The 21,072-nt window shown below is 41.0% G+C and overlaps 3 protein-coding genes across 6 annotated transcripts in view; all 3 read left to right on the top strand.

Moving 5' to 3' along the window:
* The window catches only part of LOC145435211 (cytochrome c oxidase assembly protein SCO2-like), an 85,336-nt gene that overhangs the window by 6,881 nt on the left and 57,383 nt on the right, over positions 1–21,072 (top strand). The window lies entirely within an intron of this gene.
* The window catches only part of LOC145435182 (G-protein-signaling modulator 2-like), a 33,132-nt gene continuing 24,576 nt past the window's right edge, over positions 12,517–21,072 (top strand). For 2 of the 4 annotated variants that reach the window (XM_080312498.1, XM_080312500.1), the window contains exons 1-2: positions 12,518–12,763; positions 13,820–13,931. In XM_080312498.1, coding sequence (XP_080168624.1) covers positions 12,649–12,763; positions 13,820–13,931 — 227 coding nt within the window. In that variant the 5' untranslated portion in view covers positions 12,518–12,648. Of the gene's footprint in view, positions 12,764–13,819; positions 13,932–15,094; positions 15,709–21,072 lie in introns of those variants that run through there. The other 2 variants (XM_080312497.1, XM_080312499.1) reach the window with 2 other exon arrangements.
* Positions 15,715–18,212, top strand: LOC145435220 (uncharacterized). Its single transcript, XM_080312557.1, has 3 exons — positions 15,715–16,522; positions 16,594–16,784; positions 17,301–18,212. The coding sequence occupies exons 1-3, from the start codon at positions 16,305–16,307 to the stop codon at positions 17,627–17,629; spliced, it is 738 nt and encodes a 245-aa protein (XP_080168683.1). The 5' UTR covers positions 15,715–16,304; the 3' UTR covers positions 17,630–18,212.

Below are 21,072 nucleotides of genomic sequence, written 5' to 3'. Positions count from 1 at the left end.
CCGGTCTGGGTTGTCTTATGTCAACCACACGCCCCGCTCTTGCGAGCTGTTTTGTATTCTTAAATGAAGACATAGCAGACCTCACTTGTCAGTCTTTTCTCATTCCCTCATAAACATCGCAAATGTAGATAAACCGCTTCATGCAAATCATGCTGCTCATAGTGCTCATACATATATCGGTGCCTTCATCAGCTATATACATTACTATAGCATGACTTCATTTTGCACACGATTCATCCTTCATTTTAGGGTTGGCCTATAATCCCTATATAATCACGTGCTCAACAGTCATTAACAACATCATTCGTGTATCATTTAATCTAACTTCGCGTAACGTGGTATAGCGTGCGGTCACTGCTAGCTGTTTTACATCGCAAGGACTGTTTTATGGGTTCTGCTGTTCGCTACATTGGAACTTGGCCCCGACACCTTTGAGGAACTTGCTCTGGTAGCCTACATTCGGCATGTGTTCAATGTAGGCTATAGTACGAGTGATAACTCCGGCTCTGACGTCGTTTCGGACTTGCGCGCGCGCGTGGCTTCGAATAGTCAGATGTATATTTGGTTATGGAACCTTATATAGGCCCATAGGCGCCGAGTTACGGGGTGGCGGGGTGGCGCAGCCACCCCATGACTCATTTATGGGGTGGCGGCCACCCCATACAATAAGATTAAACGCCCGTCGTCTGCGATTTCAAATCATCAGCGCTGTCAATTAGCGAGTCCGTGATAGCAAGTAAATGTCAACCATGTTACCATTCACCGATATGCGCGAGAATGATTGAATACGCAGTTTCGTCGGCGACGACGAACTAGTGCTCAAAACGCTCCAATAAATTGTAATCCGTGATTAGATTAGTAATCAGACAATCGAAGCGACCTCGTTTACGACGTCGATTTCAACACGCTTGCACTGAGAAACACCATCTTCTCTCGACTATAGACGAGCAAATTCACGTTCATCTTCTCTGCTCCCATACTCGTTTACAAAATAATTCTTTAGTTAGTTCCGTGATAGTCTCTTTAATTCGAGGCTTGGAACGCGAAATAGGAGAGTGTGTTTGTGTATGCCTGCGAATTGAAAGTCATTCCGTATACAAAGTGGGCATATTCATTACTCCAACAAGGCTTTGCCAACATTTATCGGGAAACGCAACAATGCAGCTCAAACGTCGTTATAATGAACAAACAATTGTCGCGATGTCAGACTCGGAACCCCATTATGCTGTACGCAAGCTGAGGAATTACTGATTAGATGCGCGCTTTCTCGTTTGCTCATCTGCAGGCTACTAATTCAGTGTTGTCAGTGTTTGATTTGTTATTACTACTCTGCATTGTGCAGTGCACGGCGTTGAATTACGCTGTCAAATATTGATGTAACACGAGATTCTCGGTGGCGCAAATTCATTCGATTAGTTTGAACGGGAACCTTCCATGTTCAAATAAACTCCATTGCTGGACGGACTCTATCGAGCGCAATAATTTCGCGCATCGAATTTCCAACCTTTGGGATATGTATTTATTGATAAGGTCGCGGCATGCGCTAATATTGCTCTTGCTGCAATAACACCTGGATAATAAAAAGCGCACCATATTGCTATCGAATTCGACTGGCTGATCTAGGCCTACATTGGCGGTAAGCCCTGGGCTGATATTAAACAGCGAGTTGTCGGCATTAAAACCCCAGGTGCGTAGCCAGGGAGTTTCTCATTTATAACTAGAAATCCCGTCATTTTAAAATGCCATTTCACTAATTCGTATAATCGATGCTGCGTACTGCAAATTAGCGAGAATAATTTGTATGCGTAATGTGTCATCGGTAGCTCATGTGCACTATCGTCGATGGTTTGATTTAGCGAGTCCGCATCCGCATGCAGGCTTGCTACCGTCGGCAGCGCAGAAACACTTTCGCCAAACAGTAACAATCTCTGAGTGTAATATTGTTTGTGTTTATGTATCTTTTGGATTGAAACTTACGCTCTGAACAAATTGTGCTCGTTGCCATTACCGAATCTGGGTATTTAGGTTGACTGGCGCACCCTATAATTGTAATTATTGCAGGTTTGCGGCAGACTTGGACAACTAGAAAATTTTCAGCTTTTACAAATTAGATTAGAATTAGATTACCGGCATTTCGTTCTAATTTAGTGAAATTAGACAACTAGAATTATCTAGTTGTCCAGGCATATATACTTGGACAACTAGAAAAGTTTCAGCTTTTATAAATTAGATTAGAATTAGATTACTGGCATTTCGCTCTAATTTAGTGAAATTAGACAACTAGAATTATCTAGTTGTCCAAGTCTGGTTTGCGGCATGTCTGCAATTTCGTTATCAGCGCAACCTTGCCGACCGATTGTACAGTCCGATAAAAGTGATCACTATACTATGTATTTCGCACAGCCTACTGATGCTGATTTCCGCAAACTAACGATCCTTATTAGATGTATACAGTGTACACATTAGACCTCGTCGTTAGAAACGTAGATTTCATCGCGCGCCCTGAGAAACACCATATCCTATCACGATTTCACGACCAAATATCCGTCCACCTTCTACAAATTAAAGTGCATTATTTGCATCGATGAGGCCGCAAGCCGCGTTTAAAATATTTTGTGAAACATTTTTGTGATAAATATTTTCGGAGCGCAAAGTTGAACAGTGTTTTATTGTGTGTGCCTCCAGTGCCAATAATATTAATCGAATTATGCTTTGCGAACGTGAATCGGGAAATGCAGAAATGCAGTTAAAATCGATGTTTTAATCAGCAACCAATTGTCGCGATGCGAGCTACTCAATACCAAGTAAAAAGCAGGTAAAAAGCCATTGTGTCGGCGGTAAGGGATAATTACTGATTGTTCGTGCGCGTTTGCAATCATAAGTCTTGCTTGTCTTTCGTGTTCCAGAATTGTCGCGCCGTGTTACTGCTGAGTGCCGAGTGTGCGGCGGTCAATGACCTAATTTCACATTCATTTCAGCGGATTCAGATCGCGACGCGTTGTGCGATATGCGTGCACAGACGAATCTCGCTAATCGGTCGCGGCCACGCGAAACACTGATAATACGACTTGTTGAATTGCAACTGAATATTAGCATCAGAATGGTCATTTCAAAAGGACGGGGTTTCGCGTTTCAAAAGGAGGGGGTTTCGACACCCCCTGGCTACGCGCCTGCCGCCACCCCATGCAAAAATGAAAGTCGGCGCCGTATAGGCCTACCAGGGGTTCTCAACCTTTTTGTCTTCGCGTACCCCTTTTGGACCGTCATGGACCCCCGCGGACCCCCACGAAATTTTTGATCAAATTTAGCTCAATTATCGTGCAATCGTCATCTGTCTTGTACAAGTGATAACTGTATAGGCCAGCGGTTCTCAACCTTTTTGGACATGCGCCCCCCTTGGGGATGGTCGAAAATATTGCGCCCCCCTGACTCCCCCCTACACTTTTCGTCATGTCTAAAAGAGCACATCATCTAATACAGAGGTAGGAAACCTTTTTGCTAATCACGGCCCAATTCGATTACTTATGTAGCCCAAGGCCGCATTCCAGGGCATAGCCGTAATGAACTAACTGGACGCGAAGTACCTAATCTGTCCATATCCATTGCCGGCGAGCTCCGGAGTCCGGACTATAATACTTTTAACAAAAGCCTTTTGTACGTACCGAAATCGCGAGTCGCAATGTTATGAATAGATGCTGGAATTGTTTATTGTCGCGCCGAGCGCGAAAACTCTTCAGATTCACGAATGAATTCCGTAATTAATAGTAGCAGTATCACATATTATTATCAAATATTTATCCTCTTTTAGCCCATATGATCAGATACACCGGTAGGGTTCATTGAGAGAGTGCTTTGAAAATTTAGGGCAAGTTATAAATGATAATGCATCCTCGGGTGGGCCAAATGTTATTAGTCACTTGGTTGCATGCTGTTATTTCTTGACTCCCGATCAGGATTGTCGATTGTATCGGTAGTGGAAATATATTAAAATCGTCCAAATGTACCATAAACAAATTTCTTTCGTGAGGAGCACACGATTCCGGCTCAGAGTGAGAAGGGTGCTACTCTCTATTAAAATCGAAAAGTCAAGTTATCTTGAATTGCGTGGAGTGTGAAGAAAATTTAAAGATTTATTAGAATCTCTCAAAAATCCGGGAGTAAATTCGTAATTTCGATTTGCATGTCCACGGATGCCAACACATACTAATTGAATTAGGTGTCGACAGTCGCACTAATTCCTATCTACAGCAACAGGTTGCCCTTCCCTGATCTAATATAATATAGTATAAATATGGTAGGCCTATGTCTTACGCCCAGTTTAAATCCGCATTCCAGTTGTTGAGTCTTTAACATTTCTGACAAATTTCCCCAAACTTGTGGGAATTGATCCAAATTTTCAAAGAACATCAAAAATTTGCTTAAATGAAGTTGAGATCAGCCTATACTCCGTTGAGCGCGACTGCTGGAGTTGGAATTTAGCGAGATTTCTTGAATGCGAAATAAGTTTCATCTTTAACAATTGTCTTCTCAGAAGAATTGTGAAGCACATTCTTAGTCAGAATTCATACAGACGTGGTCAATTTTTCGCGCCGCCCCTGAGAGCTTCCCGCGCCCCCCAAGGGGGGGGGATGCGCCTCCCAGGTTGAGAACCCCTGGTATAGGCAGGGGTGGCGTTGGGGGTGGGCGAGGTGGGCGGTCGCCCGCCCCCATGTTTGCGCTTTTTTTCAAGAATAATAACGAATAAACATGGAAATCCGTGTACCAAGCAAGAATATGATTCCGTACAGATGTGTCAATCATCATCAAATCTCTGCATTTGTTAGAAAAGTCCCATATCCCGATAATCATCACGTCACTGCGTGCGGTAGAATTACTTAGTTTTGATGTAATCTATCCTTGCAAACATGCAATAATATACATGGCCGAGTCCAGCAAACCTTGCCGGGGTAAAAGATAAATAATAATGACAGATGCGAAAGGGGGGTCTCCCCAGAAGTTACGGCTGGATACTTAAGCCCCCCCCGGTAAGTCTCACCCAGCCCCCCCCCCCTCGTTCGTAGGGCCACCACAGTGTATAGACTCAGTGATGAACAGCAACAAAATGGCTTTTCTTGAAAATAAGATCATACTATTCATGTATAAATTGGGTTGACTTCCATTATTTCAAAGCGAATTTTGCAACTGCATATATTGAAATACGTCCTCGTGTCTTGAAAATCCGCCCCTTCGATTTGATATGAACGAGTGCCGAAAATCAATTTCAACAAATATAGGAGGTGGCGAATGTAATGATAACGCGTAACGCTTCCGAAGACACATTTGGGTGTGATCGCAAGTCGCAACAGATGGCACCAAAATTGACAAGCAATTTTTTTAATGAACGTATAACGTCAAGCCTGGTCATTTCTATTTAGCAGCAGCTAGCAGGTATTATGGAAAAAATGGTTGTGCATATCACAGGAGAAAATGAATTTTTGTAAATATTTCGAAGTCACCGTGATTAATATTCCTCATCCAACTTTTTTCCACAATCCCCGACAAAACATCTCTGAACAGCAAATGTTTATATCAGTAGCAGGGTTGTAACCAAGTCACATGGTTCCGAGTCACGAGTCAATCTGACTTTTGTGGTTTTGACTCGAGTCGAGTCGAGTCATTTTCAATTCATCACCGACTCGAGTCCGAGTCCAAGTCACCGTTTTAAGGGTCAAGTCCGAGTCATAGTGTTATGACTCGAGTCGAGTCCAAGTCACAGTATTGAAGTCATGTTCAACTTATGTTTTCAATCCTGCTTGGGTGATATCGAATTCCTTGCTTGCCAAACATGCTCATTTTGTCTCTATCATAGTCTTGGCACAAGTTTATTTAGTTAGGCAGATAATAGGCAGTTCCTGGCCTCATATACCGATGCTACAGATAGACGAGACAGGCCGCCAATACGATAACGTTACTAATCTTAGAACTTTAAATCAAATATCTGTCTTGTCAGTCTGATATTTCACAAATAAAAGCATTCAGTTTTTATTACGAGCACATCGACGACCGCTCACAAATAGCTTATAGAGAATAAACGAATTCACGTCTACATACTATCTGATAGAGAACCTACGAATTCACGTCTAGCTAGATACAAGCTGGTAAAGAATCAACAGATAAGCGCTTATGTAAAGGTACAGTTTTGCTTTCACATCATATCAGGTGGTTGACCAGAAAAAAAGGTCAACTTTCCTGCTCAGCTGCCGAAATAGTCGCCGGAGCGTTACTTTAGTGCTGATTTACTGTTGTCTTAGTCGAATTTGCCCTACATTTACCAAAAAAATCCCAAAAATGAGGACAGAATCTCAAAAAAATAAGCTACTTCTTAAAATTGTTAGATTATCTAAAAGAATTAAATTTGGCTTAATTCCAACCAGTAGAAAGCAATGCTAAGAGAAAATATTTTGGATTAATTACAAATAGAGACTTTCGAAATATACCGGCTATCTCATGGTATTGTTAGATTGTGTAAAAATATGATTCATAGAAAATTTGGCTCAATTCCAACTAGAAGAAGCGGAGTTATTAGAGTGGAATATTTTGGATATGAAAAAATAGTCGACTTACTGCTAGTATGTAATTATATTTTATGAAATCATTTCTCACTAAAACTACTCCATGTATTTTCAAATCCAAAATATTCTCCTCTCATTTCATTGATTCCACTTTTTCAAATTAGGCCAGATTCAGTGTTCTTTTTATGCAACGTAGCAATTTTAACAAGTAGCATCCCAGTAGAATATAAAAGAAGGTATTTTTGATCGGCCCTATTGTACAAACATCACACAACATCAGCCATTCATTATTATCACGTGCACAATGCACATACCTAACAAAACGTCAAACGGACGGAGGGTATTGTGTGTTTTCACAGACAGCAGATCAAATCAATGAGTTACACTTGAAAAATACTAAAGTGGAAAGGAGATTCTCATATATGTTGAGGCGGCATGGCCTTAGAATAATCCCCATTCACTGGATACACGTTCCTCTGGCGCATTAGATGCAGGAATTGAAAAGCAATTTTGAACCTCACTGAAGAGCATTAGATACTCATCCATTCTAGTCGGCCAAAAATGCAAAGAATCATCGCCTTCATATCTACACATGAGCTTATCAGTCTCTTCCAAGTAGGCTACTTGACCATCTGAGTCATTTCTTTGGCGCTAATTGGACTTAATTGATTCGATTGTTTGCTTGTATAATTGAAATGTCTTGAGTACTTTGATGGCGGAGGATCTATTACCTCTTCATCACTGGATGATTTAGTACAATGCACTGCTCTTTGCTACTATGCACCATTGTCTTTTGCTTTTACGGCGGCGCATATCTGATATCAGACGAGTGCAACGAAAGCAGTGGTGACAAATAGCGATGTCGACAGAATTCGTCACATGCGTTGATCTAACCATTGTGATTCGCAACTTTCTTCACCTTCAAGTCATATAAAATAAGCCGAGTCAATGACTTGAGTCGAGTCATGCGTAATGACTCGAGTACAAGTCGAGTAAATCAAAATATTGACTCGAGTCGAGTCGAGTCATTTTCCCATTTCAAGAAAATGACTCGAGTCAAGTCGAGTCACAAAAAAATCGTGACTCGAGTCTGACTCGAGTCGAGTCATGACTCGAGTCATTACAACCCTGATCAGTAGGCTAATGGCAAGTTAGCAATTGAAATGAGTCTTCACAGTAGGCCTATGATCTTTCATCAGAGACGGACATTCTGTTGATGTGAGCTCTGATTTTACTAGTAATGAAGCGAAACTTACTCGTGATTTTCCGAATTGAAAAAAAATAATACAAATTAGGTTATCAACTATTTTGACGCTTCGCGGACCCCCTGAAAATGCTTCGCGGACCCCAAATTTGGAGAACATCATTTCTATAGACAACCCAACACTTTCATGGGGTGAACAGCAAATTTTAAATTTTTTTGTTATTTATTTTTACATAATAAATCGAGACTTTCTTCTCCTGTAGCAATGCAGCTACTGGCTGGAATTGAGCCAAATTTGGTGTGTAGGCCTAAATTAGGTAACCTAACAATTTTATCAAGTAGCCAGTACCATTTGAGAAAAACAGTCATTTTTGAATACCCCTATCATGGTCGAAAATGTTTGCTCGCAAATGTATGTATAGACCCGAACAGAACAAGAATTGCTTCAGACCATCTTTATGAGTTTGGCAAACTTGGATTCATTCTGTGACGCAAGTCATTACTTTTAGATTATAATTTCACTTTCAGGGTAAAAACTCTCTGCGGGTCGCTCAAAACCCCGTCGCGACCGGATTCGGCCTGCGAGCCGTTTTGCCCGGCCGAGTCACAGGCGAAGCGCCGCTTTACAGATCTTTCAGTTCCGTAATTATCGGGCTTTTCCAAAGCATCATGTTACTATAGTCAGCCTTCAGGATTACCGGACCACGACCTAACATCGACCTCGCCCTCCGCCACATATGCCACCTCATTTTGTCGCTTGCGTCTTATATTCTCTGCATTACTTTTTATTCAGTGTGCACTGTGCATGCCTCTTCTTTACTTCGCCTAGAGCCTAGGCTAAGGTGGGTGTCTGATCTTAAAGAGTCTACTCCAAGTTGTTTCGACACCTTCCTATCTTTTCATTCTTGTGATGTTTTGAAACGATGAAAATATTAATAAACCTGATAGATGATTGATGTTACATGACTGCTTCCGCCTGGCTGTCGTTACTATTGCATGAAATTCGTATTTTAATTCCGCATTTTTTGTGTGCAAGCATATTTCACATAGACGATCGGCACGCCGCAGATTCGTGGATAACACCGGACGCTCAGGGCACAAGGACATTGAATTACAATTACGATCATAATATTCGGGAAATAGGCTATATACTCAGGCTACGCTCACGAATCTCGTGCTGACACAACGATTGCCGAACAACTGCAGTTCACGTCTCAGTCACAAGGTACACGGTGCAACTATCAACCGACTTCTGCAATCAACTTCGACATCGAACATCCGAAAATACCCGCGACAAAATCTGAATTCAAATCTTTTGGTCCGGTTAGAAACTTGGTTGTCCATCCAACAAGTCGCTGCTGAAGAGATTCGGTGTCCTAAACATAGAAGATATGCGAAAACTAGAAATCGCCAAATTTATGTATTAGTTCCACTTTGAACAGCTTCTTTGAGGTACAGAACTTCAATATACAATTGAATAGTATATTCATATTAAAATGAACCCGAATATTTTCGGCTGACAGATTTCGCATACTCGGAAAGGGTCGCTCACACTTTCATTTGTGCGCCTTGGAGTCGACTTTTATCAAAATACACCAGCCAAGGCTGTGTCAACAAAAAGAGTTCGTGTATCATCTAAAAATAGTACACTGAACGCTCTCGTATTCGACATTTCGTGCTGGTGACGTCATATTTTGTGTTACGATTGTTGATATACGCTGTTCTTTCGAATTCTCTACTAGTTGCTGACGATTACCCCTGACGAGTGTCAGCCGAAAATATTCGGGTTCATTTTAATATGAATATACTATTCAATAGTTCCACTTTATGTATCAGTTCAATACACCACAAAAAATGCGATACAATGAAAGAAAGGAAGATGTCGAAGCGACTAGGAGTTGTCTGTGGAATCGGACACCCACCTTGGCCTAGGCGATGTAAAGAGGAGACATGCACACTGAATGAAAGTAAAGAAGATAGTATAGAAAAAGGAAGCGACAAGAAATAGGGCGGCATGTCATGGGAAGCGAGATCGATAGGTCAGTCGTGGTCCGGTAATCTTGAGGATGGACTGTATTTATTTAGTAGTAATTGCTTGTATTTCGACTTGAATGTGGACATGCTCGTCGACTGCCGGATGGCCGGCGGGATACTGTTCCACACATCAGGTCCGGCATATTTGATAGAGCGATGATCTTTTCGGTCGATCATATGATATTTGGACGACGTGGACGCGCGTGTGTTGTACCTGTGCGCTTTTGATTCAGAGGTAAAGAAGTCATTGAAGTATTCGGGGCAACGACCGCAGTGAAACTGATACATAAACTTGGCGATTTCTAGTTTCCGCATATCTTCTATGTTTAGGACGCCGAATCTCTTCAGCAGCGACTTATTGGATGGGCAGCCAGGCCCCTTTGGGGCCCTAGCTATGATTCGGAGTACTTTATGCTGTAGTTTCTGCAGTGGCTTGAGTGCAGTTTTACTGGCAGCCCCCAACAGAGGATGCCATAATGTAACTTCGATTGGATTAAGGATTTAAAGAGTATCAGTCTAGTCCGCCCTCAAGATGACAGGAGCACGACCTGTGCAATCGATGTCGCCTTCCGTGACATGCCAACCCATTTTTTTCGCTTGCTTTTTCTATACTATCTTATTTTATTTTTCATTCAGTGTGCAGTGCTCAAGATTACCGGACCACGACTGACCTATCGATCTCGCTTCCCATGACATGCCGCCCTATATTTCTTGTCGCATTCTTTTTCTATACTATCTTCTTTACTTTCATTCAGTGTGCATGCCTCCTCTTTACATCGCCTAGGCCAAGGTGGGTGTCAGATTCCATAGACTACTCCTTGTCGCTTCGACATCTTCCTGTCTTTTCATTGTATCGCATTTTTGTGGTGTATTGAACTGATAAAATTGCTAATAAACCAATGATGATGATGATGATGATGCATGTCTCCTTTTTACATCGCATAGGCCAAGGTGGGTGTCTGATTCCAAATACTACTCCAAGTGGTTTCGACACCATCCTAGATCCTATCTTTTCGTTGTATCGCAATTTTTGTGGTGTATTGAACTGCTAAAAATTGCTAATAAACCGAACTGAACTTAGAATGGAAAATCCAGTTCGAATCCTAACCGAATCCGAATGATGCTCATCACTCTGCCGGATTACGCCAAAAATCCGTAAGCTCAGTGATTGAAATGGAATGCAAAATCCGGAACGAAGCTCTTGAGGCAAAAGCGCCGAGCCTTATTTACAAAAGCTGAATTTGAGTGACAGTCACGAGTAAGGTATGGAGAAGCATAGGCTGCGTTTTTTCTTGATGTCATTGGGTGTTAATGTTATTTATAGTAAGCTGACTCTTCTAGAAAGCTCACTCTACAAGCGGCGCTTACATCCTTCGATTATTTCAACTGACTATAACCGCTGTGCAGGTGGCGTCGATTACCGTTTTGTTATCCCTAATTCGGCTAATTGCATGGTAAATTGTTAAATATTCGTATGCAGACCAGACCAGTAAAGGGCTAACTGTAAAATTTAGACTGAATTATAATTGTAAGCCACTGCAGCACTTTCTGATTCTTTCCTTGCACAGGAATTTTACTTTGACTAAACGATGTAGACTTTTCTGATGAATGTATATAAATATAAGGTGATGTCATTGATATAATAATATAGTTTAGCATGTGGTAACACGTAACATACTTAATGATGTCTTTGAGGACATTGACGATGTCAGGGGTTGGGTTAAGCTAGTACGTAAGGAGTTGGCTTGTCTAGTGTGAGCTTTTTGTTGGGCTAAGAGGGTTGGGTTAAATCAGGGTACAGCTGGGTCTCGGCCTGAATAGGCTTTAATGAATTGGGTTATTTTTCATGCACAATATGTGTTTCTTTTATGAGACGATGCAGAAAAATGTGAGATATATTTAAAAAACATGATCACTATTCACTCGGTAATTTATAAAGTAGGCTAATTTTAATTACCGTACCACAGTTCCGCCCTAACCTTCATTCCATAGGTGTCACTGGCTCTTGCAGGCGTTTGTGGGTATATTTTGTATTTGAGTTCTTTTGAATACTCTACTAGTTAGTGACCATAACACCTGCCGAGTATCACCCGAAGTTATTCTGGTATATTTTGGTATGAAGAGCTTTTTTGAGGTACAAGACTTCAGTACACAATTCAATAGTAGGCCTATATTCATATTGAAATGAACCCATATAGTTTCGGCTGACAATCTACAGGGGTAATAGTCGGGTTCATTTCAATATGAATATACTATTCAATTTTGATATGAATATATTATTCAATTGTGTACTGCAGTTCTACAAAAAGCCAATTGGGGCACCGTTTTGATCAAATTATTGTCCATTATGTCAACTATATACAAAATACAAATGATTAATATATATTTATATTGAAATGAACCCAAATATTTTCAGCAACTATAGCAGTCGTATCACTAAATTTCTATAGCTGCTGTCTTGCTGATGATGATTAATCATAACGAGTGTGTGCCGAAAATATTTGATATTAACTATTATCTATTATTGATAGTTTACTGAAGTTTTGTACCTCCAAGAAGATATTTATATACAATATATTTAAGATTTAAAGGAAAATGCTGAATTTTCAGCAGCCGATTGTGACAAATGGAGCCTGACTAATGAAAACTGATTTACAGAAGAGCTTTTTCCATTGATAAATAAGTTTATTGATGTGTGATGATTTTCACGATTGAATGTATTCCAATGCTTAATCTGTCGGCTCTCAATTCAGATTTAATAATCTGCGGATTAACCATATTCCACGCATGATTGACTCTGACTGCGTTGTTTGTCATAGAGTATCGATTCAGTTGATCGTCCTTTACGGTTGATTGAGGATGGCCGCCAGAAGCGCATGCGTAGAGCTGGCTATCGAAGGAGAACGATTGTGCAAATCTGGAGATTGTCGTGCTGGGGTGCAGTATTTTGAGGAGGCAGTCCGGCAAGGGACAGGTAAGGATCCTTTCCTTGTGTTGATTGTTATCTGTGTTGTAATGACTGAGTCAAGACTTCACAATTTTTTGTTGACTCGAGTCATTTTCTTACTCGACTGGATTCAATTTTTGTGTTGACTCCACTTGTACTCGACCTTGGAAGTGATATGACTCATTTGCCTATATCGGGACTGGTAATTGAAGCATAGGTTCGTAAACTGTATTTGGTCTGTTTGAATAAAAAACTTTAGAGTGTGAAAAATATGTATATTATGAATCTGAGGACTTGGTTAAAACTTTAATTATTACTATGAAAACCGGAAGAGCATTTCTCGGGTGTAGTGTGTTTCCATATCCAATACTAAACTATACTAGTTGATTAAGTTGTTATGTTAGCTAAAAATACGTTGCAAATAGTAGCCTACATATGGTGGGAAATTCTTTCACTTTAAGTAATGAACTACCCACCGTATCACAGTTGGAGAGCTGAAAAATTATTCAAAGTATGGCTATACAGCTGTTTCCAAATTGGATTAGAATTAGAATTAGAGTTACACAGTTTGTTCCTAATTAAAGTAGAATTCGAATTACTGAATTCACAAAAACTTTGCAATTACATCAAAGTTCAGTCCATAAAAATGTCTGTAAAGTACAGCAAGCTTGGATGGTTTTACAAAATTCTGCTCTGTAGCAATTTCAGGAAGAAATTATATTAGAATTAAAATTATAGCACGGAAATATTTTACAAATTAGATTCGAATTGGATTACAGACATTTCGCTCTAATTAGAATAACAATGGAACTTGAATTGTGTAGTTGTCCAAGTGTACACTGTTTATACGATTATTTCAAATCCTAAAGACCCTTTTTTCATCAGCCAAAAAACCCACTAGGTTAGGGTAAGTTTGGAGTTAAGGTTCTTCTGGTTAGGATTAGTTTTTGGGTTATAAAGTTGCTACTGTCGTTTTTCATTGCGTCGCACGCTCAAATGTCAGAATACAGAATGCCGCATCGGTCAAAGCTATGTAAAAATGTGTCGTAAGGCATTTCCAAACCTTACTTTCTCTCATTTCAGATGACTTGAAGACGCTCAGCGCGATATACTCTCAGCTCGGCAACGCGTATTTTTATTTGCAAGAATACGCCAAAGCGATGGAGTATCATAATCATGACAAGACCCTGGCAATGTGAGTCACAACTGATTTTTTGGTCATTTACAATGATTCTGCTGTTCACAAAGTTAGTGTAATGTAGCCTATATCGTTGGTCTATATATATTGCATATTGTCACAGTGGAATCTGAATAGTCCTGTCCGTTTTGAATATCTTAGGAGTAGATGGAGTGGTTTCCGAATATGAAAGTATTATAGGAGTAGTCTAACATTAGATCAGTTGCAGACAGACAGAAGCAAAATCTACTCAAGTACTTGTCTTGCACGTGTCGCAAAACTAATTTCTGCTTTACAAAATCTAAATTGTGTAAAGTAGGAGTTAGGGTCAAGGTTGGGGTGTATGGATATCCTAAGATAAGGGTTGGGGATATTACTTATTAGGGTCGGGAAATATTAGGGATGGGGGAAGGGGATATTAGGGTGGGTTAGGGTCAAGGTTGGGGTTAGGATATCCTAAGATTAGAGTTTGAGATATAAGGGATGGCGCAGTGGGATATTAGGGTCAGGATATCCTAATATTAGGGTGGGTTGGGGTTAGGAAATCCTAAGATTAGGGTTGGGGATATTAGGGTGGGTTAGGGTCAAGGTTGGGGTTAGGATATCCTAAGATTATGGTTTGAGATTTTACGGTTTGAGATATTGGGTGGGTTAGGGTCAAGGTTGGGGTTAGGATATCCTGAGGTTAGGGTTTGAGATATTAGGGCTGGCAGAGGGGGATATTAGGGTCAGGGTTGGGGTTAGGATATATTTAGATTAAGGTGGGTTAGGGTCAAGGTTGGGACATCCTAAGATTAGGGTTGGGGTGAGGAATACAATACTCTCAACCCTAATCTTGGGATATCCTACCCCGACCTTGACCCTAATATCCCTTTTCCCGACCCTAATATTGCCTTCCCCCAACCCTCAACTTAGGATATCTTATCCTATCCTTGACCCTAACCTACCCTAGTACCCCCGTCTCGCAACCCTAATCTTAGGATATCCTAACCCCAAACTTGACCCTAACCCACCCTAATACCCCCTACCCAAACCCCAATATTCCCTCGGCCCTAATCCCAACATGAAAAACAACATATTTTGACGTTCATAAATTTTCACATGTTCATGGGAAACATTTATTGGTTTCATGGTAATCACTTCTGGATGTGTGGGGAATAACGAAGAAGTGCCCAATAATGTGCATCAGTGGTTCTCAAAGTCGGCGATATAACACCCTGATGATTGAAAAGGCTTGAAGTAGAAGTAGTATACATGCGAAACTACGCGTGTAAGGGCATAGGCCTGCAACCTACTTGAATACTAAAGAAAAGTGGAAGGAGGATATTGTTGATGACGTATAGTCTCTAGGTGTGCAATAGAGATAAGTTTAGCTTGATAAAGGGGAGGTGACTTGAAAAAGTCAGGAGCAACTGATGTTAATGAGTCATAAAATGGAATTCACAACGATTCCAATGTATATTGAGGTGGGAATGAACTGTTGTGACCTAAGAAAATCGCTTTGTGGGAAGCAAATAATGATTGTCTCTTCCATTTCCTGTTTTTGCAAATGTGGGCTTGAGACTTTGTCCTTTATTGCCTGCGTATAAGTGATGGGCGATGTTGCTGCGTCTTCACAATTTGCGCGTTCGCGGTTAGCCACACCGACTTATTGATATAAGGCAAGTTAGTTTCGTTGCCTTGCCTGTTAGAAAGGTATAAATTTTAGAGTTGTCGTATCAAGGAGGATGCACGAAATTTCATCTTGTTGGCAGACTGTATAATCAATGACTAAAATTTTGGATTCCAAAGTTAGGCCCGTATTCAAGAAACCGCACTCAGTGCTCAAACTCACTTTGCGTCAAAATTGCGTAACAATTGGTATTCAGAGAACGCAACTCAAGAATGAGTTTGAGCACGGCTGGAGTCGAACTTCGCGGTCTGTCGAGCTCGACTTCGAGCTGTTTGGTATTCAGAGACGATGCGCGGTAGCTGGCGAGCTGAGAATTTGGCAGTCGAGTGCGCGTTTTCCGAGTCGAGCCGGGGGCAGTCTCAAGGCTTTACTCCAACGCTTTGCACTGACTTTTCTGGTAGTATGCTGCGGGATGATGGGCTGTGCACATATATTAATCGGATTTATGATCTTAATGGTAAACTATACCGGTATAGAACATTGTAAAGTCCACAGAGTTCGATCATTTTCATGTAATATCTGGATTTAATAAGCTGTATAATAGTGTACTGTATATCAATGAAATGGTAGTTGTGAAGTATGGCAGTGATGTGGTAGTATTCATAAAAGCCTTGCTTTTTCGCAGTTTCCTCGATGTGTCTGCCGCATGATAATGTTCAGGTAAAACAGACTATCATGTTAGATTTCAACAGAAACATTTTTCCAGTTGCAGTTACAGTATGTCAAAATTAAGGTTTAGTTTGGCTGACAAGAGCCGTCTTATGACTCTTGTAAGCGCAAAGCTGGATATACTTGAGGATAAAAGAAATGATGGAAATTCTATCCAAAGGAAAAATGCTGCATGGGAAGATCTTGCCGTTCAATACAATTCCTTCCCGGATGCTCAAAAGGTATCATCCAAGCAGCTTAAAAAATGTTGGAATAACATGAAGGCGAGGTAAGATTTTTGATGAAATTCTAGGAATATGCCGAGGCCAGTTCTAATGCGTAGCGTATGCATTTCAACAGATGGAAAGAAGATATAACAGAGGAACGTGCCCACCTGGCTGCAACTGGCGGAGGTCCTCCAACCAAGGCAGTACCAGAGATGTCACAGATGATCCATAGCATGATACCGGAACAATTCGAGCCACTCCAGAATGATTTTGATTCTGACCAAGTGATGTTTGTGGACGTTTCCGTAGCATCGACATCTTCAGGTACGGTATTCCATAATAATGGACACTTCATTGATAAAAGCACCATATCAAGCAGGGATTCCCACTATTAGTAGTCAACGGTATTCGCTGTTGATATTTGAGCATCGCTGACTCTGATTATGTAGGTTTTGCTGCGTGTTGGGTTACCGCTTAGCTGCGACTCTTGTACATACCAAATTTGTGCCATACCTCCAAAATCGCTCCGTATAATAACTGTAAAACCTTATATTCGCAAACCCGAAAGCTAACACTGATCAGAATTAGCACTGCGCATTGATTGATAGTCATGAGGACCATAGCAAGTCAATGGTGATCAGGGTCTGGGGCATATCCACGATGTGATGTTGACAGCGATATTATTTATTATTAATGAGCGTTAACTAAAATCTGTGTAAATATATACAGATACATGACTAACATTCTGAGCAGAGCTTTATAAGCATATATAAGTTATTTAGAATTTATACGCATTTGCTATGCAATGAGTGCTTTCTATATCATATATCCCAATTTCAGATGTAAGTTTCACGACTGCAACTCTGGCTTCAAGGCCGGTGGTGAAAGAAATGGAAAAGACAGAGATGCCAAGAAAGAAACCAAAAAGAGCTGAAGTTAACAACTTCATATCAGATGCCATGTTCTTGGAGCATGAGCTGAAAGTGGAAAAGATTAAATTGGAAATTGACTGCTTGCAACAGCAAAGTCTCTTAGTAGAGAAGCAGCAGTCCGTTGCTGATCTGCAGTCATTACTTGTGACCAAGCAGCTGTTGATAGCAGATGCAAGGCAAAAGCTTGAAGGCTTGCCTTCACCAGACCCACTAGAAACTGGTCTACCTACTTTATAAAAGCTTTCAATTAAGATTCATTGCTTCTGCTTGCAGCACCGTGATGCAAATATTTCTTTGTGCTATTCCCATTTACCAGCGCATTATTGATGTTACTATGCTTGTACTTGCAGCAACGTAACATGAATGCTTTCCTTGTGCCATACCCATTTAACTGTGAAATATTGATAGTTACTATGCTTGTACTTGCAGCAATGTGACGTGAATGCTTTCCTTGTGCCATACCCATTTAACTGTGGAATATTGATAGTTACTATGCTTGTACTTGCAGCAATGTGACATGAATGCTTTCCTTGTGCCATACCCATTTAACTGTGGAATATTGATAGTTACTATGCTTGTACTTGCAGCAATGTGACATGAATGCTTTCCTTGTGCCATACCCATTTAACTGTGGAATATTGATAGTTACTATGCTTGTACTTGCAGCAATGTGACATGAATGCTTTTCTTGTGCCATACCCATTTAACTGTGGAATATTGATAGTTACTATGCTTGTACTTGCAGCAATGTGACATGAATGCTTTTCTTGTGCATACCGTTTAACTGTGGATTATTGATAGTTACTATGCTTGTACTTGCAGCCATAGGCGCCGACTTTTATTTTTATACGAGGTGGCAAAGTCTTGTGACGTCATAATTGTTCCATATAGATGACGTCATCGCCGCACTAAAACGCACTTTACTACATGCCGCTAACGTGCAGCGTTAAACTATTCGTGTGGCGTTTTAATACCGGCCCTGTGGTCATTAATATCAAACCAGTTTACAGATTAAAACAGCGATTTTGGCGGCATTGGTACATTTCCGATTTACGTTCGCGAAGCATTTCGGGAGTACATCGGTCAATTCGCAAATTCAATTTGCATGTCGACGGCCGCCAACACATACTAATTGTCTTACGTGTTGACGGCTGCACAAATTTCCTTCTACGGCCGCTGGTCGACAAACCCTGGACTAGAACTAATTCCACTTCCCGGTGCATGCCGCGATCTTATCAATAGAAATTCATTGTCTACCAAATGCCCAATAGTTTAATATTCGATATTGTTGTTCTCGATACGAGTACATCCAGCAATCAAGTTGATCGGAATATAAAAGGTTCCCGGTTCAAACGAATCGAATAAAATCAGAATTTGCGCCACCCAGAATCTCGTTATGCATCAATATTTGACAATGGCATGGCATCGCCTACTGCACTTTAATAACGAATGGAACACTGAAAAATGACTTTGTGCGGCAATTTCGGAGTACGAATATATCAAGTAGAAAACAAAAATATGGATGGTTGCAAACGAGAAAGCGTGTATTCTAATCAGAATCGTTTTGAGTTTGATATAGTATTGAGTAGCTGTCGTTGCAACAATTGTTTTCTCATTATATCGGTGTTTAAGCTGTATTGCTGCATTTCCCGATTAATCTCACTGGCAAAGCCTTCTTAGAGAAACGAATATGCGCAGAAATGAATTCCAATTTGGAGGCACACACCAACACACCCTCCAATTTCGCGCTCCGATTACGAAGACTATCACACGAAGCTAGCTAGCTCAAGAATGGTTTTGTAAACGAATGTGGGCGTACATCATTTAGATTTTAAAAATGCAGATCGTCTATTTGGGCGGATGGTCGGGAGAAGAGATCTAGGACGGTGTTCATGTTGACGATTTTACGCGTATGATAAGCTTGCCAAAGAGTCCGGTAGTGCAGTCAATTAGAGAGTCCCTGATCTCTGATGAACAATTAAATACGCGCGCGTATTACGCAGCCTCGATGACAGTTTTCGCAAATCAGAATATCCGAACTTGACGGCACCGATTTCAGGTGGTTCAGACCTGTGTCGTCATTTAGAGCTCAAACCATGATACACATCTTCTGATCGTTACGTTTAAGTATTAGCGGGAATCAATTACGTACGAGTCTCTTTGCATTCGATGTTATTCAGTTTCGCGAAGTCGCTCTTTAATCAATGTAACATAAAACAATCACCAATTAGCGTAAACTCGACCGCATTATCTCCAAACCAGCGAGAGATAGGAGCCAAAGCATGCTAGGCCCGAGACGCGATAGTTAAGCCAGCAATGTTATCTTTCGCACCAGGCCTATCGCAGATGCTCAATTGCTCATTGCTCATGTATATGCCAGCGATGATATCGTGTACGCCAGGCCGAAGACGCCAATACAGATGCGATTGCGCAGGCAATCGATAGTATAGAGTGAACCGGGCCTATTTCAGATGCATGCTTGTTCGAGACGCGATAAACCGGGCTAGCGACAATTGCCACGCGCACGGGAATGAATGACCTAATTTCGCGATCATTTCAGCGGGAGATCATCACTGAATCTACTCATTAATTGACAACATGCTTCTCGCAAATCGGCCCGGCGGAACAATGATAATACAATTATTGAATTGCAACTGAATATTAGAATTAGCATGGTCGTTTCAATATGACTTGGTTTCGCGTTTCAAAAGGTTTCGGTTCCCGAAAGCCCACTGGCTTCGTGCCTGACACACGCGCGTATCGAACTCGCCGATTTTTCTAACGAGGTCGCGTCGATTCGCCTGATTAATAATTATTGGTCACAAATCTCACTTGAGCGTTTGATCATTTTGTACGAGGTGGCCGCCACCTCGTAAATATGGTCACGAGGTGGCTGCGCCACCTCGTAACCTCGTAAGTCGGCGCCTATGCTTGCAGCAATGTGACGCAAATACTCTTTTTGGCTATTCCTATTTACCTGCGCCTTATTGATGTTGCCATGCTTGTATTTGCAGCAATGTGACATGAATGCTTCTCTTGTGTCATACCCATTTAACCTTGCATTATTGATAGTTACTACCCATTTAACCTTGCATTATTGATAGTTACTATGCCTCTAATTGCAGCACCGTGACATCAATACGTTTCTTTTGCTATGCCCGTTAACTGCATAAGCCTAGACTTGCAACACCGCACCGTGATATTTATGCTTTTTTCGCTATGCTCATGTTACCGTGGATTATTGATAGTTACTGTTCCACTTCTTTTCTTTCTACACTGTACCATTTCGTTCGGTTCCATACAAGTGATACCGCAGTTTCTTTATTTGTGTTAACAAATTAAATTTCATTCGTAAAGTGGGTTTCTATGATCCGTCGTCTCCGAGCTAGGCCTGTCAGGTAACCTCGTACATCTCCCGGTGCCTCTACAACTTCTTGTGGGATGACACGGACATCAGTTTCATGGTTGATGATGCACCTAAATTTGAAGGGAGTTAAGCGCTTGATATTATAAAAAATCAAGAAATATATTACCTGTGCTTTCTGGCATAGTTGTATAACACTGCTGTTAACATCAATCACAGTCATTGATGTGTCGCCGTAGACCCAGCGATAAGCAGGGCAACACCCTCTTCCACACTCCAAAAGTCCTCTATAGTTGTTCTGGAGGATATTAGAACC

Source organism: Botryllus schlosseri, chromosome 3 (assembly GCF_051294905.1).
Source record: "Botryllus schlosseri isolate E-star chromosome 3, Bs_hap1, whole genome shotgun sequence".
Classification (NCBI taxonomy): Eukaryota; Metazoa; Chordata; class Ascidiacea; order Stolidobranchia; family Styelidae; genus Botryllus; species Botryllus schlosseri.
Note: the sequence above shows the minus strand (reverse complement) of the source record. Positions and strands in the feature narration are given on the sequence as shown.